This window comes from Sparus aurata, chromosome 11 (genome assembly GCF_900880675.1).
Source record: "Sparus aurata chromosome 11, fSpaAur1.1, whole genome shotgun sequence".
In the NCBI taxonomy this organism is placed as follows: Eukaryota; Metazoa; Chordata; class Actinopteri; order Spariformes; family Sparidae; genus Sparus; species Sparus aurata.
The window spans coordinates 15,242,040-15,268,580 of NC_044197.1; the positions used below are offsets into that span (position 1 = coordinate 15,242,040).

The 26,541-nt window shown below is 39.5% G+C and overlaps 1 protein-coding gene across 1 annotated transcript; it reads right to left on the minus strand.

Moving 5' to 3' along the window:
• Positions 1–552: 552 nt before the first annotated feature.
• LOC115590848 (collagen alpha-1(I) chain) lies at positions 553–26,382 on the minus strand. Its single transcript, XM_030432309.1, has 64 exons — positions 25,850–26,382; positions 23,653–23,754; positions 21,276–22,466; positions 20,532–20,585; positions 18,474–18,593; positions 17,896–17,934; positions 17,665–17,718; positions 17,469–17,522; positions 17,143–17,250; positions 16,718–16,771; positions 16,509–16,562; positions 16,306–16,350; positions 16,026–16,079; positions 15,858–15,902; positions 15,725–15,778; positions 15,600–15,644; positions 15,441–15,494; positions 15,312–15,356; positions 15,161–15,214; positions 15,024–15,068; positions 14,714–14,767; positions 14,527–14,634; positions 14,374–14,427; positions 14,201–14,254; positions 13,824–13,868; positions 13,677–13,730; positions 12,922–12,966; positions 12,629–12,682; positions 11,163–11,216; positions 11,012–11,065; positions 10,831–10,884; positions 10,642–10,695; positions 10,428–10,472; positions 10,283–10,327; positions 10,031–10,138; positions 8,702–8,755; positions 8,470–8,523; positions 8,239–8,292; positions 7,973–8,080; positions 7,539–7,592; positions 6,710–6,817; positions 6,580–6,630; positions 6,387–6,440; positions 6,220–6,273; positions 6,045–6,098; positions 5,790–5,897; positions 5,653–5,706; positions 4,984–5,037; positions 4,741–4,794; positions 4,604–4,657; positions 4,423–4,476; positions 4,207–4,260; positions 4,058–4,111; positions 3,550–3,603; positions 3,400–3,453; positions 3,269–3,322; positions 3,168–3,185; positions 2,705–2,767; positions 2,359–2,532; positions 2,103–2,238; positions 1,889–1,995; positions 1,625–1,705; positions 1,312–1,521; positions 553–1,087 (listed from the first exon to the last, which is right to left on the minus strand). The coding sequence occupies exons 1-64, from the start codon at positions 25,886–25,888 to the stop codon at positions 935–937; spliced, it is 5,427 nt and encodes a 1,808-aa protein (XP_030288169.1). The 5' UTR covers positions 25,889–26,382; the 3' UTR covers positions 553–934.
• Positions 26,383–26,541: the final 159 nt, after the last annotated feature.

The window sequence follows — 26,541 nt, forward strand, 5'->3', positions numbered from 1 at the left end:
AGGATCATGAGTGAATTTTATAAGGGAGGGTTGAGATTCGGTAACAGTTTCAGACCAATTCCAATGCCTGGCTGCAGATCTTTTCTGTCACAACAAAGCCACTTTGTTCAGAAATGGTCAGCATGTTTTATGGGAACTCTCCTCCAACAACTTATTAACTATTGTGACTTCTTGACTTCCCTGAACTTGGACACTTGGGAAGTGGTTACTCTGTCCAAAACTAGGAATCTACAGTTCTGGCATCAGGCCTTTATCTGCAGCAGAGTAGAAAAGCTGCTATTCATTATCTGTGTTCGACCAAACTCATCCTCTAAGCACAAGCAAAACAAATGAATTAATATATAAAATTAATTAATTAATATAAATTAAAAAAAAACTGAATTACCACTATAAATCCTGAATAATGCCTGATCTCAACTTCAGCATTTACATTAACAATTATCTACAGCATAATGTCCAGGAAAGAACATAAATCTACACAATATCTTAAATTCCAAATTGTAACTGCTTTAAATTGCAACAGATGCACATGGTTCAGTTTAATTCCACAAGTTCAATCTCATCATTTTATTTTGATAGTGCTACACATCATTCCCCTGTGAGGATACATCGAGTTGTCATATAAACACTTTAAGCTCCAATGCTACATAACATATAATAACAATTTAGAAAATACTTGAGGCAGTTTAATAAATATACACAAAAATACAGTACTGAGCAACACAATTCTTAGTGTAAAATATCTAACCATCATACAGTATATTCATGTCTTTATTTAATCAAGGATATTTACAGAATTTCATCACACATGCATGCACACACACACACACACGCACACACGCACACACACACATGCACACACACACACACACACACACACACACACACACACACACACACACACACACACACACAAAAACACACTCTTCATAGGTCACAAGAAGCATAGGGGTCCCAAAACAGCAGTGATCTCAGGGACAAGGGGAGATAATGATGTCTTCTCTACACCAAAATCTCTGAGAGGAAGTAACTCCATATCACCTCGATCGAGCTCCTTGCTCCCCTGAACCATCACAACCACCTCCACCTGCAAAGTGATCAGACAGAAGAGGCCTGAAGACAGCATATTTACTCTGTTTTTCCTGGAGTTATAATTTGATCCTGTGACTTAAATAACTTTTTTCTATCTAATATCTCCTATTAAATCTTTAATCTCATTTGTTCCCATGTGTGATACTACTTGATTATTTTCATTACACTTTTAACCCTTAATGAAAGCTGCTGAAAACATCACAAATCTCTTCGTCTTACCTCACAGCCCTTCCTGGACACTGTGGTAAGGTGTGACATAATTTCTTTGCCAGAGTCTCCCAGGAAGTGAATAATCCTCTTGGCTGAATCATTTGCGTCAGCAGTACCGACGTGGTTTTCTGCACAGCTGAGAGTCATGTTTTGGAAAGATGTGTGGCTGTGTAACCGCAGAAACCTCAGCTGGACAACATCCACATCAGCGTACTCAAACTATCAGAGACAGAAATCATTTTAAGTCTGAGGAAATGGCTCACTGATGTTAGATGTGCTCATTTTTTTTCTCAATCAATCCACAAATGTGTTAAAGTCTTACCTTGCTTCCACCATGTTGCTGACTGAACCACTGGATGGACATTTTTGATTTCTTCTTGTCTGGTTCCCAGGATAACTTCATCTATAAAATACGATATTACAGATATTTCTAAAGGGACAATTCCCCCCAAACCATGGGATTAACATATAATGTTGTTGTTACAGTTGTAAAACAAGAGATTAAATGTTTTCTTTGTCCTCGCAACTGTGCTGCACTATGCCCGCTAATACTAACCTTTACACTGTAGGTTAAAAAATAGTGTACCTGTGATTGTAAAGGTTTGATGCAAGTCGTTCCTCCTGCTGTGAAGTTACAGAACACCTTCACAGCATCATAGGGACAGCCTTGGTTGGGGTCCATGTAAAAGTAACCTGAAAGATAAAAAAATGCGCGATCACAAACACTGGTTTGTTATTCATTGTATTGCCAGAAACAGATTACTATCATGTCATGGTTATGAGCCTAGTCACACCCCCACCATCATTCAGATGTGGGTGTATGAGTGCCAGCTCATAGCAGGTGGTGGCAGGGTCGTCTTTAGTTCCCTGAGGCCAGCTGAAGGATTCCTTCGCCTCATCTGCTTGCGACAACCTCCTGGACACCAGCCTGGACTGCTACAGAGGAAACCATCATTCAGTCATTCAATCAGACAACCAAAGATTAACTGAAAAAAAAAACCCACGGTGAGAATGCTGTGATGATAAAGTGCACATGAGAAGAAAGTTTGTACCAACTTTTTGTTGTCCTAATCTTTGCTTCAGGAGCCTGGGTGTTTTTCTGGATCTTGGCACATTCTTCACTCTTGGTCTTGTATTGGGTCTTGTTTCAGGCCTCTGCTCATTTCTTTGATCTGGATTTGATCCCCGTCTTTGTGTAGGCCTGCTCTTGCCTGGTGCACCAGGTTTTCCCTTTGAAGCAAATGGTTTTGCTTTAAGAACATGGAACAAACCTCCTGGGTATCAAGCACTTTACACTGATATCAAGCCTCAAATGCAACCTAGAACTTTACAGTATGTTACATTAAGTTCGTTAATCAGGTCAAACCTTGTTTGCTAGTACTGTGTGAGCAATATATCTTACTGGAGGTCCACGCTTGCCCTTTAGTCCCTTTTGTCCTCTCCTGCCTTCAACACCTTTCATCCCCTGTAAAGTCAAAGTGTTTATTAGTTTCTCTGTATAATGAACTTCTTCCGTTTCCTTATTTTTCAAAAATAGAAGAATTAAACAAACAATAAACATATTAAGATAAGAAGATACAGAAGATGCACAGTCTACGATATGCAAATATACAGTATCAAAGGCAGTAAAGGCAAACAAGCTAATCATACAGCCAAGTGAAAGTAATGAAAAGTGGCTACATCAGTTGTCTCTTAATAAATAAACCTGAAAACTGTGATTTTAAAATGCTGACTTAAAAAAAAAAAAAAAAAAACAGATAAAAAAAGGACTCAATCTGTGACCGGATCAGGTCCAGGAAGATCCACAAACCTCCAAAGCAATAAGCAAAAATCAACAAAAATCAAAGTAATAAACAGTCTCTCACCTTCTTTCCAAGCCGGCCCTATAATAAAGACAGAACAGAAATAACTTCAGTAAAGTGTTCCAGTAAAATACTGTGTATTGCAGAATATCAGAGCAACATACAGGAAGTCCAAGGAAGCCTTTCTGCCCACGTGGACCACGAGGACCAGTATCTCCCTGTGAAAATATATTAGTTGATTAATAACTTGGTACCTGTTAAAAACGATATGAAAAGAAAGTAAAATACAACTCACCTGCTTTCCTTTATGACCTCTTTGACCTTTCAGGCCCTGCAAACCAGGGTTGCCCTAAGATAAAAAGGTAGCCATTTGGTGAATCGACTAAAATGATGCATTTTTTTTGCATTTTAAAGTGATCTAATATTTCAAACACTCTCAACCAACCTTAAGCCCCGGTGGCCCAATGGGTCCCAGTATTCCGGTGTCACCTGGGAGACCCTGTGGATGAAGAAAACATGGGTGACAATGGATGGAACAACATTCGCATGATTCTCAGACAATCTGATTGTACATGATTTTCGGATTTCTGCACATTTGGCAGGGCCTATTGAGAAACCCTGAAGCAGACTACTATCTAAAGAGCAAATATTATTCAAAATGATCTCTTTACAGTCCATTCAACTGACCGTTTTAACATCAGCAGTATGTTGGGTAGAATGTATACAGTACAGACATGTGACAGGACAAAGCATTTATTAAAGCAACATGAAAAACTGCAACACAGCAGAAGCACTCCTTAAAAAGAGTATTATACAGAATAAGTACAGACTTTCAATATAGGAGAAAAGAGCACCAGCAAATATAAAAAAACGTATTAATAATCTATCTAAAATCTAAAAAAATCTATTTCGACTGACAAAGGTGAGGTGAGGCTGTGTCTATGGGCTTTTACCTTTTGACCAGTACCTCCAGATTCACCCTTCTCTCCTCTCAGTCCTGGAATACCCTGTATCCAGACCAGTAATGATGATGTTTACCGTAAAAGGCATTTTGTTCTATATGAGTAATATTCCAATTATGCTATTAAACAATGATGTATACCTTTGGCCCCACTGGTCCTGGTGGCTCGTTTTTCCCTTTTGGTCCAGCTTTACCCTGAGACACACACACAGTAGGACAACAGTAAGACACGTGTTAAATACTGTTTTACTAGCACATTGAATGTATAAATGTAAAATTCATTTGTGTACTCATGTTCATGGTAAACATGGTGTACACATATTAACAAGACTTAGAATTAATTGCTTGTTTTTGTACCTTGAAGCCTGGTGCTCCAGTGTTTCCACGGATTCCATGAGGTCCAGGTATCCCCTTGAACATTATCCATTTAAAATATGTTGAGATAGTACAAAATTATGTTTGGGCATTACTAGATCAGATATTCAAGAATAAGGTCAAATTCCCATGCTTTTATGTTGCTGTCTGTTTTGGAGTGTACCATTTTGCCAGGCCTGCCAGGCATTCCAGGAGCTCCTCTGAAACCAATATCACCCTTTGAGATGAGAAGAGGATGTGCTGAATTTAGTGAAAATGTTGAAAAACAGAATAATTTGCGTTATGGCACATTTTTCTTACGGGATCTCCTTCATTTCCTTCAACCCCTAGTAAACCATCCAACCCGCTTAGGCCCTAAAACAAGATCACAACACAGGAAACCAATTGTCAACACAGTCCTCACTTTCAGTTAAAATACAACTACACAGTAAAACTTTTTTGGTTTGCAACTGATTCTTATTTAAGTACTTGAAATGAACAGCGATAGCAGTATTGTATTTGATTATGTTTGCATGTATTCAATCTGTCAAAAGGGATACTTGCGGGTTTTCCAGGTTGTCCAGCAGGTCCTGGTCTGCCCTGCGAGCCTTCATCTCCCTACAAAACAAACATCATAAAATGAGCTACACACCACAGGATGAGACTGTGAGAGTAAAATTTGGATCTGATGATTTAATTCTACCTTTAAGTTAAAAAAAATCATCTGAAATTTAAAAAACACTTGGAATAGTTTGTAATAAGAGCCCCGCATTATGTGAACTTTCAGGTTCACACTTTTCTTGTGGGTGTCCACTACAACATATTGACATGTATTAAAGTTAAAAAAAACAACTTGATTTTTCTAAAACTGTCTATTGCTGCAGCGCTCTATTCACCTTCTGTCTTAACACTCCATTTTAGTGCCTGTCTCTTTAAGGCCTCCCTTCTGACAAGATCAATGTGCTTTGATTGGTCAGCTTTCACTGACCTGAGCAGGTGATGCCCACTGTATTCCTGCTTCAGCTCTGCTAGTGTTTTCTTGTCTGTACTGTGAGTGTGGCTGAGGGCTTTGACTGTATAGTTGTGACATACCATCTTTTATTGTTTTGCAGTGTCTGTGTTTTTCCATTTGTCAGATAGAGAAGTAGAGATTACATCAGACCAAACATTTGTCTCAGTGTATCTGAGTCAGAACAATCAGTTTTTTAGAGTTCAGATTAAAACTGAACCTACAGTTTTTCCAGGAGCTCCTTTGTTTCCTTTCCTTCCAGGCTGGGCTCCTTTTCCCTTTACAAAAACATTACATCATTACAAATTAGTTTTGTTCCATTTTAAAGTTTCATCTAAGATAAGCAAAGACTTCCTTTTACCTTTGACCCTTTAATTCCTTCAGTTCCTGGAAGACCTGGAGGACCAGCAGGTCCGGGTTGCCCTTTAGCACCTGGAATGCCAATGAATCCTGGCTTCCCCAAAGTTCCCTAAAAAATGCACTCACACACATAAATAATAATATAAGATGACCTCTATTTACATAAGATAAACACTTTAGGAACTGATAAAATACCAGAATATTCAATAAAACTGATGTGGCCTAAATCTTTGAGAGTTTAAACATGCCCTCTTACCGCTGTGCCTCTTGTTCCAGACTCTCCTTTTGCACCCCTTTGACCTATATTACCCTGTGGATTACACAAGTACACACATAGACACTGTGTCACTGCGGTTACATCTTTATACACACCATTAGATTTGCTTAACCAGATTAATGATGCCCACAGGGTGCGATACATAAGCACCTACCATGTCTCCATTGAGGCCAGGAAGTCCGGGCTTTCCGTCCTCACCATGACTGCCCTGAGTTGAACAAGCAGAGACAGTATGACATTTGTTAAGTAAATCTCTACAGATGGATAGATCACTCTCAGAGCATTGACGTATTATAATGAATAAATGGTACTACATCACACCTTTTGTCCAGGGATTCCTGTTTTGCCCTCAACACCTCTCTTGCCTGGCAAACCCTGAAAAAAAAATGTTTAAGATACATTACAGATGAATGTCTCAAGTCATAAAAGTCATCACAACCATTCTATAATGCCATAAACATTTTTGTTAAATGTGAAATATGACAATCACACATTTAATTCTAATGTCACATACTGGTATTGATGGTCCAATCTGTCCTAGGGGCCCTAACCTGCCAGGGGGGCCCTGAAATAAGAAAGCATGAGATTTGCAGTCTTCATTACATTAAGTTGTTTATTATCAATTATTGACATGTGTTACTAACTGTGTGTCCAAGGAACCCCTTCTGGCCTTTGGCTCCTGCTGTCCCAGTGTTGCCCCCTGGTCCAAACCGTCCAGGCTTGCCTGATGATCCTCGGGTACCTGGTTCACCCTGTAAAATCATCATCATTGTTGAGTTTCCGACTCTGAACGAAACTTTTAACATTCTGCTGGCTGACTTTATCACCATTGGCACTGGACTAGTAGTAGGATTTATGAATTACATCACTACATATTACTCAAGTTTAGTCACATAACCCTCAGATATGTTGTCAAGCATCACAAAACATGGGCGTTTCAAAAGAAGAGCATCTGCTCTTCAGCAGCCATGTTAATAATCTAGTCTACAGTTGTTTTGCTCACTTTCTGCCTGTTACAAGCATGGTAACACATTTGCAGCTCATTTAGATCAAGGAGCTGATGGTTTGTGGCTGCACTTGAATACAATGTGCTTGACAACCGTTTGTTGCCCCTAACCTTCTCTCACAACATAGGTGCTAACTGCTGCTCAATGTACTGTGAGCCACAGTCATTTTTCATACTTGTGTAACAACAGAAAATAGATAATAAATCAAATTCGACTGCATTTCACAGAAATGTCAATTCCTGTGGGACTTATATCATCAAAGGAGATCTGTGTTTGGTAGCTAATATTCTGTGAATTTTTTTGTTTACTAATTATGGACATGGCAGATTAACACATGAGTAAGATCACAGCCAACCTCTGCAATCATTATGAATTACTAGAGGTCCAAAAGTAATACTAGTCCCACTAGCTTTTGACATAAATACTCAGTTCAGTCCAGTGTTGCTTCTGATTGAAAATGACTGACCTTGAGCCCTGGAACCCCGACTCTTCCTCTGCCCCCTGGTGCACCCCTGTATCCCTGCAAAAAAAGGGTTGATGGTGAGGACAGGGCAGCTGGGACACATTGTCCTTCAATCCACACATCAAAAATGAAAGGCACACCCCGGTAGCTCTCAGATGTCTGGAAATTTTAAGAATCCACAATACCCTGCGTCATTAATCTCACACTGTATGGATGTGAGAGGGGTTCTTTTTTTGGCCTTTTATCGGCTTTATTTATAACACAGCTGGAGATAGACAAGAAACATGATGGGAGAGAGGGGAAGTGACAAGCGCCCAGGCCAGGAATCGAACCCGGGGCCGCTGCAGCAAGGACAAAGCCTCTGCACATGGGACGTCCACTCTACCAACTGAGTTAAACAGCGCCTGAGATGGGTTACAATTTTAACTACTACCCACCTGTCTCCCCGGTGCCCCCTTTGCTCCTTGTGGTCCTTGGTTGCCTCTGTTGCCTTCAGCTCCCTTTGACCCTCTCTGTCCAGGGGGCCCAGTGTCCCCCTGGTCACCCTGAAATGTCAGTAACGCAAAATCGTTTTCCAAGTTTGATTGATAAATGTATGTTCCATCTACATGAAAGGCCATGAAGAATGTGTAATAGAACAATTACACTTGTATCAACTGTTTGGAAATGAGAATGACAAATTCACAAAATGACATTTACTCACCGATGTGCCTTTCAGTCCAGCTGGACCCTCAGTTCCCCTCAGTCCAACTGGACCCTAAACACAAAAGCATTGTACTACTTAATACACAAAATCAAGCTTAAAATACCTCTTTTCGTACAATCAAACTGCATTGGCGTCTATATCCGGGGCGTTAGAAAACCCATCACCATTCAAGTTAAATGCAAAAAGATAGAAATCAAATCTGTGACAAACACAGTCTAATCAATCTACCTCCTCACCATCGAGACCAGCAACTCCCTCCTGCCCCAAAGCTCCCCTGGATCCCTGAAAAATGACATTTTAAGACAAACATAAAATGACCGACTGATAAATCTTTGAACCAATGTCTACATTCAGCATCAAGATACTCTTATACACAGCATTACCTGGTGCAATTAAACACAAACGAAAGTGCAGATATCTGAAACATGTTCAGAAAATCTGAGTAAAATAAAAGCTTTACCTTATCTCCTTTGACACCAGGTAATCCAATTGATCCCTGAGGTCCATCTTTACCCTAAATATAGAGAGAATAAAGCAATAATTGCACAAAAAGTATTGATGCACTTCATATTCCTTCCCTATAGCCTGCTCTCAAAGAGCCTGGAAGGGACAGGATGCTTATGCACAATAAAGTCATCAAGCTTGGTGTTTAGAACAGCGCATTTTGTATACTGTACATAACAGATGTGTGATTTGTGTGTTTATCACATTAAAAATACTGTATAATTTGATGTTATATGATTTGATACACAGGCTGTTGTATGTAAATTCGTACAGTGAATCAAACATGTTCAAAACTTCACAGAATTTAGGTTTATTTGCAGCAGAATTTATTATCATGTTCAATTTAGCAATAGTTCAAGTTCATTCATACTTTGTCTATACAGCAACAGACGTTAAAAATCCTAATGATGCCTGGGTGGTTCTGACAAGGCCCCTGGTGAGCTTATGATACACAGCTCAGATCATGAAAAGCAATCCTAAATCTTATAATGCATAATTAACTTTGCAAGCAGGATGGCACTAAAATGATCAAAGTACCAGAGTCAATCAATGACACCCTGGATCATCACCAGACCTGGTCTGATTTGATGACTGACCCGAAAAAAAGAAAACATTATACTCTTAAAAAACCATGCCGAACTAGAAAGAAAGAAACTTTCTGTTCATTGATCACATAACAGTTGTCATAAGAGGCCTGTTACTGGCAATGACCAACATTTTGACATGTGAAGCTTTTGAAGTGTTACTAAGAATATCAAACCAGACTAGTGCTAATGCATGCTCACTCACTGCCATGGTTTACTGTGAAAGCAGATGTAATTGGTGGCCTCATTTTGGACATATATTAATAAGGAGGTTGTGTTTTTGCCCTTGTCTGTTGGTTGGTTCCTCAGCAGGATTACACAAAAACTACTGAACGGATTTCCACAAAACTTGGACGGAGGATGGGTCTCAACCAAGATAAGACACCTTTCATTTTGGTGTGGATCCAGATAAAGGGATGGATGTCGTTTTTTGGCATTTTCGTAAATTTCTCAAGGAATAATACATGAATCTCAATGAAAAAAAAATCTAGCCTATTTAGGTCGCTTGTATCTATGAGTGAGTGGAATTTGATGTGGATACAAGTACAAATCTGGATTAAGTGGACTTTAATATGTTTTATTTGATAATGGATTAGGCTTGATTGAATTAAAAGGACCTTTAGTGCTGAGGGGTATGCACTCTACTCTGAGTGAGCGCCATTACAGTTCATTTGTTCACAAAAACATAAAAATAAACTTACAGGGTAACCTGTAACTCCAATAGGGCCAACTGGACCTCGTGGCCCCTGATCACCTGGAAAGCCACGGGGCCCAACCTCACCCCATGGTCCTATGTTACCCTGGATACCCTGCAAACAAAGAATATTCGGGGAAAAAAAAGAAAGAAAGGGAGAGGACAGACTTCATGTCAAGTCAAGTTAATTTGGAGTAATGGATGGATGAATGGATGGATGGGGATGGATGGATGGATGGATTTAATAAAATCATCTTACAGGAGATCCTCTGTATCCCCGTGGTCCAGGCATGCCCATCTCCCCCTGAGCACAGAAGGACATGAGGTTAGTAAAGAGATCTGAAAAAAACTTGAAACTTAAAAACTTTGAATAGACAAATCTAAATGGCATATAATTGACATACAGGCCGGCCTTGTTTCCCCCTTGGTCCATCCTCGCCTCTCTTACCCTGTAAAACAATTATGACAAGGTGAACAGCACATTAAATTGCAAAATATAGACCATGTGACCAATATTTGTCCAACATGCCAGAATGATGCAACTTACAATGCTGACTGATGCTTATTCAGATTAAAATGTCAGCACTGACAAACATGAATCTTTGCATTAATACATACCTTTAAGCCCTCACTTCCTGGAAGTCCTCCTGGGCTTTCTTTACCTTTAACCCCCTAAAGAAAACCGACAGTTCTTAGATTTCAACATCATCATGCCTACATTCAAAATATCATCCATTCATTCTCATCTTTTATTTCCTGTTTTTTTTTTGCAATCTCAAAGAATTATGCAATATTTTTGTAACATACTCTCTCTCCAGGCTTTCCTGATGCCCCCTTCACTCCTCTGCTGCCAGCTTCTCCCTGTCGATGGACACAAGTCCACAGTTATTAAATATGTATCAGTGCCACATATTCATTAAATTAGAAATGTGGTTTTTTGTTTCAAAAGAGTTTCTGTAAAATCTGAAAAAAGGTGATTAAAGCTTACACTCTTGCCTACAGGTCCTTGAAGGCCAGGAGCTCCCGTCTTCCCCAGCAATCCCTGTATAAAATATTAAATTGAGCTATCAGCCATGCATCTGTGACACTGTGAGGCAAATGTACTTGTTCAGTGTTTAAATATAGAGGGTTGAACTCACTTTTAGTCCTGGAGGTCCAGTGTCACCATTCATTCCATTAGCACCAAGATGTCCCTAAGAAAGAGATTATATTCGTCTATCACTCTCCCTGTTCTCATAACCCTCACCCCCACTGCTACTTGTACTTATATTTGGTGTTTATAAACTCTGTTAGGTAATAAGAGAATGGAGATATGTGTGTTAAAGGTCCCACATTATACTGTTTTTCATCAATTTCACACAGCTGTCAACAACACTGTATTCTAAATGTAACCCTAACCCTAACCCTCAAACCCATCCATGGTCCTGAATTTTAGCTGTCTTAAAGTCGCTACCAAGCTCTACCGAGAGCAGGCTGTTACTGTGCCTGCACCTTTAAATGCTAATGAGCTCCATCTGTCAACGCCTGCCTTGCCTGCTACACGCCCCTCTCAAGGAGAGGATGGTAGCGGTAGCATGCGCTAATGTTTTACGCTAGATGTATTGCTATGGCCCGCCGAGATGCTGTTTTTCAACTGAACCAGTTTGACCCAGAATCGGACCCCGAAGGAGAGGCTCCTGAAGAAATACAGACTCTGCTGCTGCAGCAGGTCATTTCAGAATGGTTAGTGTGTCTCAATAATGTTAGTTTGTTCTATGTGTTGTTACAGTTACTACCATGTAGCTAATGGCTAACAGCTAGCGAAAGCTGTGTTTGTCTCCAACACAGTCTCCAAACTCTTGGACACTGTTCACGTTACCGCTGTTTTCAGTCTGCATGTTTCCAGACTTTTTACTGTGACAACCAAGCTCCATCGTAATATTATTAAGATTAAACTCGCTTCAAACGCCATTGCACAGCGGACCGAAGCGCCGCTGACTTCACCATACTCGTAGGCAACTGTAAATACTATGGGTGGGAATGATCCTTTTATGAGGGTCGGTGTCGAAGGAAAAGCCAGCTTTGTACTGACCCTCGTTACTGAAGCAGTCCGATGTGAAGTGGTTAGCACACACATACAAGCTAACACGAACTGAAGCCGGCACGTTGTCATTCAAAATAAAATGCAACCACTGTCTCTTCTGTTGTTCTGTAGCTGGGACAGAATATATGCACTGACGTTGATTTTTACAACCAACAACAGAGTAATTTGATGTGTCTAACTCTGAGCGACAACATCGCGAAACACTGCTATCTTACCACTGGACACACCAAACTTTACCTCGGGGATGAACACTCCCCTCTCGGATATCTCCTATCACCGCGCAGAGGAGGCCTGCCTATGAAAATGACTCCTATCATTACGGAATGAAAGGAGCTGAATCTGAACAGCCTGTATGAGCGCCGTTTTACCAGTGGGTGGGCTGCAGAGAACATGCAGGAACTATTTGCTTTCCTCATTCTGGGAGTTGGTAGGCTCAGGGAGGACCAGTTTATATATGTAGAGACCAGAGAAAACATGTTTTTCATAATATGGGACCTTTAACATATTGTTGGATGGTCTTACCAGAGCTCCGGGAGGTCCATCTTGTCCCCTGTTTCCTACATGACCTTGAAACCCCTAAAATGGGATACAGATAATGTAAGATCTTTTGGCAGGCTGTTTTTTTTCCTCTTATCTTTTTGAGTGTATGAACCAATAAAAAAAAATATCTTTGTCTATATGAGGGAAAGGTTACATGACAATTATTTTACAATATTTAACATGTATTTTTAAGATTATTAAAGTTTTCAATGAGATTTATAATCTCAAAAGTTTTACATGATAATATTTCACATTATTCATATCATTCTAACTACCTTTAGACCTTTAGGTCCAGTCACTCCTGGGACTCCAGGCTTCCCCTACACAAAAGGTGCACGCATATGAAAATACATGTCTTCATAAACATCTATAGTAGCAGCAATTTAAGACATATAACCCTAAATTGCATTCACATTTTAGTAGACTGACTAAAACATATAGACTTACTCAGATTTATATGTGGGAAATTAACATATGGAATTAGTTTCAGATAATTGTGATTTGGCATGAAGACTTTTTCTGCCATTGACATATAATTGTAAAGATACATTAACAGCTTCAAATGTACGTATGTTAAATGTCCAGCGTGTAGAATTTAGTGGCATTCAGTGGTAGGGTTGCAGATTGCAACCAATGAATCCCCCTCGTCTCACCTTGGCTGCGAAAAACACAGAAAACGCAAAAGGCCCTCTGTCCCCTTATTTCCAAAGAAGCAAAATTTGGCAGACCCCAACACCTTTCTAGCTTTAAACAGTGTTCTGGGGACCTTAGTTTCCTCTGAGAACAGAGACAAATATTTCTTAGTTATTACCTTGCTCATATTGTAAATAATACAATTCTAAGTTTAATTTCTTCTCTTAAACCACACAGTGCCCCTTTAAGTCCTACACGCTGGACCTATATATTATTTCATTACTTACTTTGATTAAAGTAAAAAAATTCTAAGAAAAGATAGTGAGCACTGTGAATATATATTGGGACTGAACACTGAAGTCACAAGAACCGAAAAAGAGAGTAGTCATGTAGGAACCTTAATACCAGGTTCTCCTTCAAGTCCCCTCTCTCCAGATTTTCCCATCTCTCCCTGCAAACGTGAAACACAACAACATCTGTGGTATGGATTTAGCCCAATGATCAACAGATAGAATAAACATCATTTCCACTCACTCGTACTCACAATTGGACCAGGCATTCCAGAAAATCCTGCTCGACCTTCCCGACCCTTTAGCAGGAAAAATTAAAACACTGATTAGGATATTGTGTTTTGTCTTGTAGCTCCAAATGCTATTATTATTGGAAACATTCCCAAATTGAGTGTAGCACCACAACTTTGAATATTGGTGTAAATTTGTATCAGTATGGTTATTTTTCTAGTTGTAACTAGCTGACAGTTTAAACAATAAAGTTCTCCCTCTGAAAAACAACAATGACCAATTACGCCACACAACAACACACAACATAAATATAAAGACAAGTACAAATATTAGCCTTTTATCAGTTAACTGCTTATTGCACATAAAGTTCATTATTCAGCAGCAACCATCTTTATCCTGCCTTGTCTCCTCGCGGCCCAGGAATTCCTTGGATACCGTCCGGCCCTCGATCTCCCTACAGAAAACCACACATGTACATACATTTACAAGTTCATTTATTAAAACAACAACAACAACAATAACAACAACAAAAAACATACACATAACAATTCTTTGAACCTAATCAAAACCCACCTTCAGTCCATCTTTGCCTTGCTTCCCTTCCTCCCCCATAATGCCATCAAATCCCTAAAACAATGAAGGCAGATATAAATCAGGACAGTTAGAATTAAAGTTGCTACAGCATACTTGCTGAACAAGCCTTCATCATCCGTTTTTTTCACTCACACTGGATCCAGAAGGTCCTGGTGGCCCTGTTGGGCCTCTAAGTCCCTCAAGTCCCAAAGGGCCTCGTCGCCCCTTCAATCCTTGTTTACCTGGAGGCCCTGGAGGTCCCTGTTCATAAATATAAGTCACTGAACTGATGACTTATCTGATCAATAAACTCATGAACAATTAAGAGGATCCAACTCACCAGGTCACCCTTAAACCCTGGATCACCCCTTTCACCCCACTTGGCTTTAGCTCCCTAGTGGTGGTTAATTGTACACACACACACACACACACACACACACACACACACACACACACACACACACACACACATAAACACAAAGCAAAGCAAAGCAAACAGAGAACACCTGCACATTTAGCTCAGTACTTAGAAACCAAAACAACAATTATAGGAGAACATCTTGATGAGATAATTGAACTCCACACTTAATAAACAATATAAACAGTTTAGCATCAGACTGCAAGACTGAAATTGCTTTAAGTAATCTTACGGGATCACCTGAGGGTCCAGGCTTTCCTGGATTCCCATTAGATCCCTGAAATGAGACAGAAAAACAGATTTTCAAGCTCTAACATGACAAACTCACTACAGCACCTCTATGTTAATACTTCATCCTTGTTGTCTTACATTAAGTCCAGATGGTCCAGGTTCTCCGATATCTCCTTCATCTCCTGGATCACCCTGATGAAACACACTGAGGTCAGATGACAGAGTGACCCTAAAATAATAACAGCAATCTTCTGCTGCATGTACAACTTTGGTTTCTGGTTGTACTCACAGGGTCCCCTTTAGGGCCAGGAGGTCCAGCTGGTCCTGGGTTTCCCTGTAACAAAAACAGCTTTATTCATACTTCTTTGTCTTCATGTGATAAAACTGTGAAGTATGACTGCTTCAAAAAAAGTTATACCTGAGGGCCACGGACACCAGGGAACCCGATCACTCCATCTGGACCAGGCTCTCCCTGAAGCCAAAAGTGTTGACAGAGTTTAGACATTCAATACGCTAACTAATTGTCATTATTCATTCTTTGTGAGTCAAGTCTTTGCAACTGTAAGCCTCTTGTCACCTGTGGTCCAGCTGCTCCTCTGATGCCCAGTCCACCATGATGACCCTGATAGCATAAAATATGTTACACAAGTATCTTTATATGATCACTTTGGTTATGACTTGATCAGTAAGTTATTTACTTACTGGCGGTCCTTTAACTCCTAAGAAACCTTTTACTCCTCTGGGGCCCATTTTGCCCTGAACAAAAGTCAAATGAATTAATATACTCAATTCTTCAAACATTTCTTAAATAAATATATTGTGTCAGAAAACATACAGGTGGGCCTGGTGATCCACTAAAGCCTTCAGCGCCAATCTCCCCCTGAAAATAATCAGCAGTTTCAATCACAGTGTCATTAAAAACAATGAGGGATGTGGCCTGATGGTCAAGATGGAGGAATATTTATATGATAAATGTTATTTATGGATAATTGTTGACACTGACCTGAGTTCCTGATGGTCCTGGAAAACCAGGAAGACCTCTGGCTCCAGGAAGTCCCTGTTAACATAGGATGGTTCAGATGTTGAGGTGAAAAATCTCTTGACATAAATGTGGTGATTAATGAGTCATGAAGATTTCAGTAATCACACAAACAACCACCAATTAATAAAGAGTGTTCATTTTCATCAGACTAAAAAGTGCTCACTTCACTTTATGAAAACTTTTTATAATAATGAGGCTACAACATGGGTCTCTGTTAATTAGTTAAGTCATCTGTACTTACTATGTATCCGGGGACACCAACAACACCTCTCACTCCTTTATTTCCCTGATTACAGTAAAGCAGGAAAATTAAAATCACATGTACCAGGCCTCCACTCCTGAGAGATATGTGTGTGTGTGTGTGCGTGTGTGTGTGTGTGTGTGTGTGTGTGTGTGTGTGTGTGTGTGTGTGTGTGTGAGTGTGTGGTGGATGCTGGATCTGACCTTGTCGCCATTTGGTCCTCTGTGTCCCTGTGGTCCAGGCTCCCCTTGATAACCCTAAAGGGGTTTGACAAATAGAACATGGACTGAATTGAGGAGCTAGCACTTCTGCAGTACCGAACATTTCACATACAGCTATGAGCAACTACAAGGTATACTGAGGCCTCCATCATTTCCATCCCCATAACATTAGAAGTCGAGGCCACTCTTACCCACTCACCCAGCTCCCCTTTGCTGCCCTTCTCTCCTCTGTAGCCTTGGGGACCCTATGGAGATGAGCACGCAGTTAATTTATCAAGCTGTAACAGTAATGCACTTACATGTAGAGCTGCAATGATACAGTAAATCATTTGGACATTTGCAGGTTCCAGTATTTGCTGTTTTCTTGGTCTCTAATGGGAATTAAAGAGTCTTTGGGTTTTGGTCTATTGACTTGACAAAATAAGCTATTTGAAGACATCACTCTCTCTGGGCTCTGGGAAATTTGGATTTGGATTTGGCCGAATTGATTTTTTGACGAATTGTGAAAATAATCATTATTTGCAGCCCAATTTTCGTGAAAAGACCTGTTTGACTGCATTGCAACGTTACGAAAACACACTTGTACAGTATTTTACTTGACTTTCAGCAGATTTACCTGTTCTCCGGGTAAGCCGGGAGGGCCTGGATCTGAGTGCTCTCCTGGGCTGCCGTCACTTCCGGGTCGGCCCAGTGGACCCGGCAAACCTTGTGGTCCAGGACTGCCCTGAAGTGCAACACAACATGTAACATAAATCAGTCAACTCAGTACATTATCAAAGTCATTCCTTAGTTAGTTTTTTTGTGTCACAAGGAGAGAAGAGACTGTAATAATGGACTGTTCATTAAGCTGAGCATCACCTTTCTGTCTGACATGTGGGGAGTTGTGAATGAAACAATCCTTATTAGTCTGGTGAGTGATGCAAATAAAGGAAAGATACCTACGATTTTCCCTTGCACTCCTTTTCGTCCTTGTTTCCCAGTAATTCCAGGTGGACCCTTGAAAACAAAAGTAGAACAGAACAGGAGTCCTTTTAGAATCTGTCTATGTTTGGTATTGTCATGGAATGATACTCTTTAAACTTAGATAGCTGTTTAAATGTTGCCTTTTCAGGTAAATTAAAACACTGTTTAAACTTACAATAGGTCCATCATCTCCAGGAGGTCCCAAAGACCCCGGAGGCCCCTTGAGTTTCTGACGAGGGAAAAAAGAACTGACTTACAACAAGGCCTACGCGTGCTTACTACACTAGACACACTGTAAATAAAGTACAGCATGAAGATGAAGTTACAGAGGCTGAGATTCAGGTAATTGTGTAAATCAGAGTGGGAAAAAAGGATTTTAGGTGCATTAATTTTAACAAACACCTACCGGCCAGGTAGAAATCAGCTTTTTAAAGAACTTCTTTTTCTGCGAGCAAATAACAGAGAAAATATCACATTTACATTCTAAACCTGATTCTCTCAAATTATTTTTCAAATTTTGTCCTCAAACAGACTAACAATGAATGTAACACACTTCAAAAACAACGATGCAAGCATTAGAAATAAAGAGCTGTAAAAAAAATATAATATGTAAAATACATAATATGTATGTATAACATTTCAAGAATCGCACTTGTTGTATCACCTTTGTATCTTGATTGTGGTATGTTAATCCTTTACAGTGAATAATATATACAAGTGACAACTGTCCAACATGCTAAATATTAACACTGAAATACATATGAATACATGTGCCACAGTGTACCTGATATGTATATGCTATTGTAATAGTCTCTACTGTTTTAGTATCAACCAGGTGTTACTTTTAATTTCTTTATACTGTATGTTAAGGCTTTCAGGCATTTTGTATAGCTTGTATATTAGCATTATATTACTTACTTTACCAGATCCATATTTGCACTTTGAACATAAATTAAATAAGTGTGAGCTAAGATAACAGTTTACCTTGAAAGCCTCCCACTCTTCTTCAGAGGTTTTGAATACAACAATGGCAGGCATCCCCGGAGGACCGATGGGGCCTCTATATCCCGTCTGTCCGGTCCTGCCCATAACGCCTTGATAGCCCTGTGAAGAAAGAAAACAACAGGTCTTTTGATGTGGAAAACATGATGAGATTAAATGACATTGTCTACATTTTGATCATTACTGCCAGAAATAGGAACCTGGCTTTTTCATTCAGAACTGAGATATCATGGCTGCAATTAGTCATGTTTGACCACTGGGGTGCAGAAGAACTCCACAACAAGCTGACACAACAGTGACATACTCAGCCTAATGAACTCTTTTGGCTATTGTTGTGTCATTTAGCTTCAGTACATCTTAGGTTATTAGTTAAAGCTGATTTAAAACCTGTGTCATCAGAAAATAAATCTTTAATCTGATTGTAATGTTCTCGTTATACTTCATTAATTAGTGATACTGGATATAGGTTACGCAAAGACATAAATTAAAGTAACTTTTAGTATTTCATAGTTGGGGGAAATAAAGAAACCATCTGGATGTGTATCACATGTACAAGCTATTAACAGTAATTGATTTTGTGAGAACTGAAAAAAATGTGAAAGCTGCCTGTGAATAAAAATCAAATAATGAGGAAAATAATGTAATTCTAGCAATGCAAGACCTCGCAGACATCTAACCAGACTACAGGGTCATATTTTATATTAATAACATTCAGAATTCAACCATTTAATTGTCAATAACATAATTTAAAGGTGCACAATGTAGTTTTGGGGAAGAAATATTTGATAGAAAAGAGAAAGAGAAAGATCTTGATTGGCTGATTTTGTATGCCTAAACTAACTAAATAAACAAGCTCTTCATTTTCCTGACTGAATAAATTGAATAAAAAAACGACCTTAAAGGACAACACAATCTTCTACTTTGTATAAATGTGGCGGACCCTGCTAGCTTCAAACAAAATGAATTGAATTATTACCTCATTAATATTGTAAATATTTACATTTCTAGTTTGAATTAACTCTACACGTATTCTTACAAGGAATCTTCTGTAGACAACACGTTAAGCTGCAGTTTATCTTAGTTTAACTTGTTTTGACACACTGAAACCCAAAGAATCAAAGAAACATCTGTCAGTTATGCTAAATCTATTTAAGCTAAGCTAGTAAAATGCTTAGCTAGCTGCTAGTTATAATACCACATCCTCTTATGACTAACTTGCTAAATGCACACCTAGCTAATGTCATGTTAGCTGAAAACAACATAACATGAGCATCTTACTTGAGTCATATTTCTTTCTAAACACCTGACAAATTCTAATGCTAATATTAACCTTATTCTAATATCTGGTTGTTGACTGACAATGAAAATATCTGGGTGTTTAGCATGCTAGGTGCTAGCTAACCTCACCAGCTTGACATTTTACGTTTACCGTGTGGAACCAGTCTGAATCTGACTAGCCACAGTGATGGGTGAGGGCACTGACACTCAACAAACTCTTTACACCAGTGGTTCACACCCAACTGAAACTGAGTTATTTCAGCCATTTATCTTTTACATTTAGTAAACTATTTCAATTGATCCATTCATTTGAGCTACCGTAGCTAACCCAACTATGCAAACTATGTGTCACTTTCAGCTATTTCATCATTAGCTTCTTCTACCTATTGAAATTGCTAGCCTTTGAGCTGTTTGACCATTTACAGGTACAGTATACAGTACTGTTAGTTGTTTGACTAACAGTTCAAATAGTTAGCTTAAGGTAAGCTGAAAGAGATGGAAAATAAATAAAGTTAGCTAAAAGTAATATGATTTTTAGCTCATGTTATCTGTTATCCATCTCTGTCAGCTTACTATTTCTGTTTGGGGGTTTAGCAGACTATATTCAAGGTATCCACAAGCAACTACCTACCCTCTGGGGTAAAGCACAAACCAACTTGGTAGTATATTGTACATTCTGTTTATGTCTTTGCAAATGACGTCACTTTCATTACATCTTATGACAAAAAAGATTTCTTGATGCATGTTTAGTTCAATACATACTTTGTCTCCTTTTGGCCCTGGTGGTCCTGTTAGCCCAGGTGGACCCTGTAACCCCTGATGAAGGAGTGAGGTGGAACAGTTAAATCTTGAAAATCATCTGTAATGCAACCTTTTGAAGCTGGGCAAACATTATGCCCATTAACATTACATTATCCTCTTCACAGAAGGTAGTGAAGCTATCGGAAATGCAGAAATCACAAGTAAGGAGAGTGTATTTAATCTCTGGTGTAAAACATCTTCAGCCCTAGACACTATGATTTGGATTTCACAGTCCAAGGTTACAGTACACCAGTTTAGCCAGAGGAGGGCGACGATGTTCTTCACTTTGGAAACTAACCTCTCCCTTCTAAAACACACACACACACACACACACACACACACACATGCACACACACACACACACAGACACGCACGCATGACTTTCTAGGTGCTAGACTTGACACGGATATATGTTGCCATCTCAGTCATCAAATCAGCTGCACGCAAACCCAATTTCACCCCAGGTCATGACGGAAAATGAGATGAGAATATCACACAAATGTGATTAAAATCATCCTGTGTGGTTTGTTTATGCATTTGTAATGACATTAGCACTCTGCACTCAATTTCACTGTGAATAAATCTGATGTTTGAAGTATTAAAAGGACAAAAATAACTTCAACAGTCACATTCAGCATTGGTTATTGTAAATGAGCGTTTGCACAGGTACTGCAAACATACTGCTGCATGTAAATAGTGTCTTACCCTTGGGCCTCTGATCCCAGGTCTTAATCCTGCACTGTGCTGGTTTGCTGTGTTATTAGTCTGCTGTGTGGATTCAGTCTCTGATTGAATGAACGTGTCTTCAGTGCGCCAGTCAGGTGAGGACTGTCTAAAGTCCTTTGAGACGTCGGTGTTATTATCATAACTGTCTTTATCCATCTCTATTTGTCTCTGCTCGTCCTCCTCCTCAACAACTAAACCTATCTTATCTCCATCTGTCTCAGTTGCACTCAGGTGCTGTGCACCGGGGAGTTGTTTTTGTGGTGATGTTGCTGTTTTGGGTGAAACAGTTGCCAACCTGTCCTCCATTTCCTTTTTTTCTTTTATCTCACTGGCTGAAACATTATTCACGTCGCCCTCCATGCTCCTGGTACTAAATGCTTCTCCGCTTTGTAGTGTGGGAGTTAAAACAGTCTGTTTTGGGGCTGGATCTGTCTGAGGTGCATCAAAGTCCTCAGCTGAAGCTCTGTCAAGGAATACATTTTCTTCTGTCTGTTTTAAGAGTTTGACTGGCAGGTCGCTTGAAGATGGAGGTATAATGACTAGTGGTACCTCCTCCTGTCTCGCCTCTCTTACTCCTCCATCAGATGATGGGTGCACGCTGGTAGCAACAAACCCTGAATCAGTAATGGGGCTTAAGATAAGAGTGGATCTAGTAGCAAACTGTGGCTCATTATACAGAGACATTTCTGTAGTTGCAGTTTCTTCATCTCCAACAGCCTCTCCTGATGAGACACCTGGAGCTGTGGGGTTCTCAGCCTGAACTGAAGGGGTTGAAATGGCCATCTCAGCACCTTCCAAGACTGATGGTTGATGAAGTTGTCTCAAGTACTGAGAAGTTTGAAGTGTGTGGACTGAAGGACTCCTGGTTATGATATTTCCTTCAGGTTGTAAATTAGAAAGCTGTTCATTTCCACTCAGAGGCAGTGGTACGGTATTTCCACCTTGAGTTACTTCCTTACTCATAGTTGTCGGTCTGTCCTTTTTTCTGTTGGTCGGAGTGTCTGTTCGAGCCTTGGTTGTCTCGACAGCATTGGTGTGGTTCGTCTGATCCAGTCCTGGTGTCAGCTCAGTGAAAGGAGCCTGTGGACTTCTGTCTTGAGGGGTATTTTCTGGCGTGGATGATACTCTGATCCCAGGTTGCATGGTCACCTCATCTACAGCGCCAACCTCCTGGGAAAGGTTAACATAAGGAGAATGTTATTAATTGTCCACAACATGCATGAGTGCCCAACTCCTCTTAAAGTCATCATTTTACAGTCTTTAGTTAAAAAAACACAGACCGAGGTTTCTCAATTAATTCTGTAATGTTATGTAATTGCCATTCTCCTCAGACCCAGTATGGATTCGCTCTAAAGCAAGAATGGATTAATCAATTCTAGGGCACAAAGTAAATTAACAGCATCAATAAAGTTACGATAAGTAATAAATAGTGCCCCGAACAGCTGCATACAAGAATACAGACCACAACTCCAAATCGTAAAGCAGACGTTACAGTTCAGTGCTGTGTTCTCTCTGTCGAGTCTGTTCAGAAATGTAAACACACTTCTGCTGGGATCACACACAAATATAACATGCAGTTAGTGTCCAAAACCAATCAAACTTTTATGATGTTGAACCTCTCTGAGACAGACACTCCCTGTGTGTCTTCCACATACAGACAGAGAGACAGACAGACAGACAGACAGCAATGGTATTTCCACATTTGCTTGAACCAGCATAGCACTGTGGATAAATATTCCAAAGGACCACTAATATGTCATTGATAAATTAAAACCACTGTGACCATCCCGTTGAACGCAGACCCTGAAGGCCCTACACACCCTCAGCTCACCAGCACAGAGGTTTCACTTACTTTTTCCTATCAGACCTGTTTTAATCCGTTTCCTTCCAGCAGGAAATGTTTCTGCATTTACATTTTACTGATAAAAGACTGTAACAATACACCATGTAAAATATCAACACATTGCAAACTGACTAAACAAACTGGGTGGCTAACATTTTTGGCTTTAGATGAATTGAAACTGTCTAATCTAAGAACAAAAATGAGACCAGCCTGTAGACCAATCTTAAAATATCTGTGTGATTCGTGACCCATAAGAGATCTATAAGAGGGGACTATACTGTATGTGTTTGGATGGGTCATAACAACAATAGCAACCAAGAGATTGTTAATCGAATAGCCTTTATTTAGTTTCTGTTCTGCTGGATGGAACACTCTGCTGGTTGTTAAGTTTATAATATCAGGAAAAAAAGAGAGAGAAAAAAAAAACAAAACAGGTGATATCAGCACATAAACCTTTTGCATAAGAACCAACAGTTTAGTGTCATGTAGCTGACAGTAGTGTCTTGTTTGTACCTGTTTATCTGTCAGTGCTGAGCAGGTGCTGCTGTGATCTCCACAGTGCTGCTCTGCTACTGAAGGGTTTCCCAAGACAAAGATCACCAGCTGGGCCATGCCCTGAACACACCACAGACACACAGACACGCGTAAGACAGAAGGTGACTCGTTTAAAGAGTGTTTATCCAAAATATAGCTCATAGCATCAGTGAAACTAATTTTATTGATATGACAGTGTGTATTGGTGTCTGCGACAGTGTTTGTTTTTTCATCACAAGAGGGCGCCATTGTCAGAAACATTCAAATCTTTTCTAAATGGCTTTAAAGGAGCACTGTGTAGTTTGGGGGGAAAAAAATGTAAACTCAGAATTTTAGTATTTACAATATTAATGGGGTAATAATACAAACTCAGAAATATATATATTTTCCATAATTGAATAAACAAGCTGTCCTCAGAGAAAAATAAGGTCCCCAGGACACTGTTTGACACTGGAAAGGTGGCAGGGTCCGCCAAATATAAACAAAAATGTCCTTCCCAAAACTACATAGTGTGTCTTTATAGTTTGCATATAGTTTCTACATTGTTATACTGGACTCTTAATACATAATGCAAATACAAATATTTAAACACACAGTATATCATTTATGCTGCTGAGGTTCTCTCAGTCAAAACAATGAAATTAATGTACGTCGTTTGATGATGTAGTAAAGTAGCGTTGGATCATGGGAATTGTTGTAGTTATTGTTTAACAGCCATCATTGCTAAGGGAAGTCTGTTGGACATGAGTCAGGCAGAAATATTGACAGGTATGGTAATCTGTTTTATTCACATTTTGTTTAGTTATGTTCACTGACTCCTTCCTCAGTCTCTAATGTATCGTCTGATGTCTCCACTGGAAGTTATAGCGAAGGAGGGTTAAATGAAACACACCGTAACCTTTAATAAGAGTCTGGGTTTCTCTGAGTTTGAACATTGTAGGAAGCAAAAATATAAATACACAACTCCAACAATAATATATATATAATGGTGAAGTTGTTTTTTTGACATTTCAATGCAGAAATGTTACACATCATATCTTTAGATTTCAATTATCAGAATTAAATGATTAATACAGTTGGAGTCAGAAGCCTTCACACATCTTTTTTGGTCTCCACTCCTGTTGGTCTGACTGTATCTGACTGGATCTCGCTACTGAGATTTTTAGCTCAATTCATCCAGAGACAGTGAAGAAAAAATGGAAAATGAATGGGATGGATGTATGAATGTATGGAATTCTGGCTCAAATTTGCAGGATCCTTAAATTGACTCACTATTGTGATATGAGAGGGACACTCTCAATCACTCAAGTGATCGTTCATTTGGCTATCTGACTAATTTGTAAAGCAAACGCAAAAAAAGATTTATTGACCAGGCCTGAATTGGAATGAGGGCAGGTAAAAAAAAACTGTCAGCAGTCTATATGTGGCACTGTATATGCTAAGTAAGTTTACCCACTGTTTAAATGGTTTTTGTTTCCCATTCAGGCCTCGTTTCTGCAGCTCCAGCATTTTGATGCAAAGCTTAGAATTACCCCTGGTGACAAAGGGTTTGTCAGAGTATTTTATCAGATTTACTCTTCGATGTGTAAACCTTTAAACGCCTCTTATCCTCTCACATGCACATGTTAGAAACACACAAACCTGATGCAGAAATGTTTGAGGTATGGTGATACAACAGAAAATAACTTGTTCACAGTTAATAGCAATGCCCACCCTACACTTACAGAAAACTTAGATTTATTTTATTTATTTATTTTAAGACAAGCAAGTTGAAGATGAGAGAGTAAAGTGTGATTTTGAAGGTCAGAAGATAATGTGCTAGTTCCAAAATATATCTTGGGATATTTCTACATGGCACAAGAAAAATAAGACTCAAAAGATAATCCACATCATCTCGAGAGAATCAAATGCTCGGATTTAAAAAACATTGGTAAAAATGGAGCAAGGCTTGGTGCACTTATTTGTATAAATATGCAGGAAACACTGTTTGATAGTTAAAGTCTTGTTTTTCCAAAGCTCTTTGCATTCATGATTTATACAGACATTCAAAATCTAAGCAGACACAGCTAATCTCTCTGCTTCTCGGTTCACCACACATTTAAGGGAAGTTCAAATTGAAATTGAATCCATTGTCAACTCTTTAACAGAGATAAAGTCAGTAGATAATCAGACTTACGCAGCTCAGTAGCAGTAGCAGCACCACAGCACCCTGCATGGCTTCTGATGAAGATAACCACTGGACTCCTCTGAGCGTAGCTGCCTTACACACTCTTCCAGGGGCTGCTCTTTAAAAAACACACACCCCTCCCCGGAGGAACGATGCCCAGCACTGGCTTGACTGACTGAGCAACCGTTTTAAGCCCAGAGAGATGATGAAATCAACAGCCAGAGCAAGCAGACACCCAGACACAGAACAAAAAAACATACATATCCTCCCTGCTTCCTGTGGCAACACAGTGCCAGACCGGTTAGTGTCCACCACCCAATACTCAGCAAGTTAGCAAGTGACCATGGTGCAGTAGATTACGTGTAAGGCCTTTGTCTCCAAGGTTACTGAGGCTGTTAGATCAGGGCAGATTGATGACAAAAGAGAGACTTTATAGAAAACAGAACTGTCATTGATGTGGTCTGTGCATGAGGGAAGAGCTCATCTCATCATCACCCTTTCTATTTCAATTCTAGTCTAGTCCTGCACCAACTACATCAGCCCTCACAAAAGACATGAAATTATACATAATTGCAATGTTTCAGGGGACATCATTATATTGCTCATAGAGATCCTGAGATTTAATTCTAACTACAGCAGATTTTGCCTTCGAATTTATCAATTGTTGGATTTGTTGTGCTTCATTTGCCATTGAACTTCAC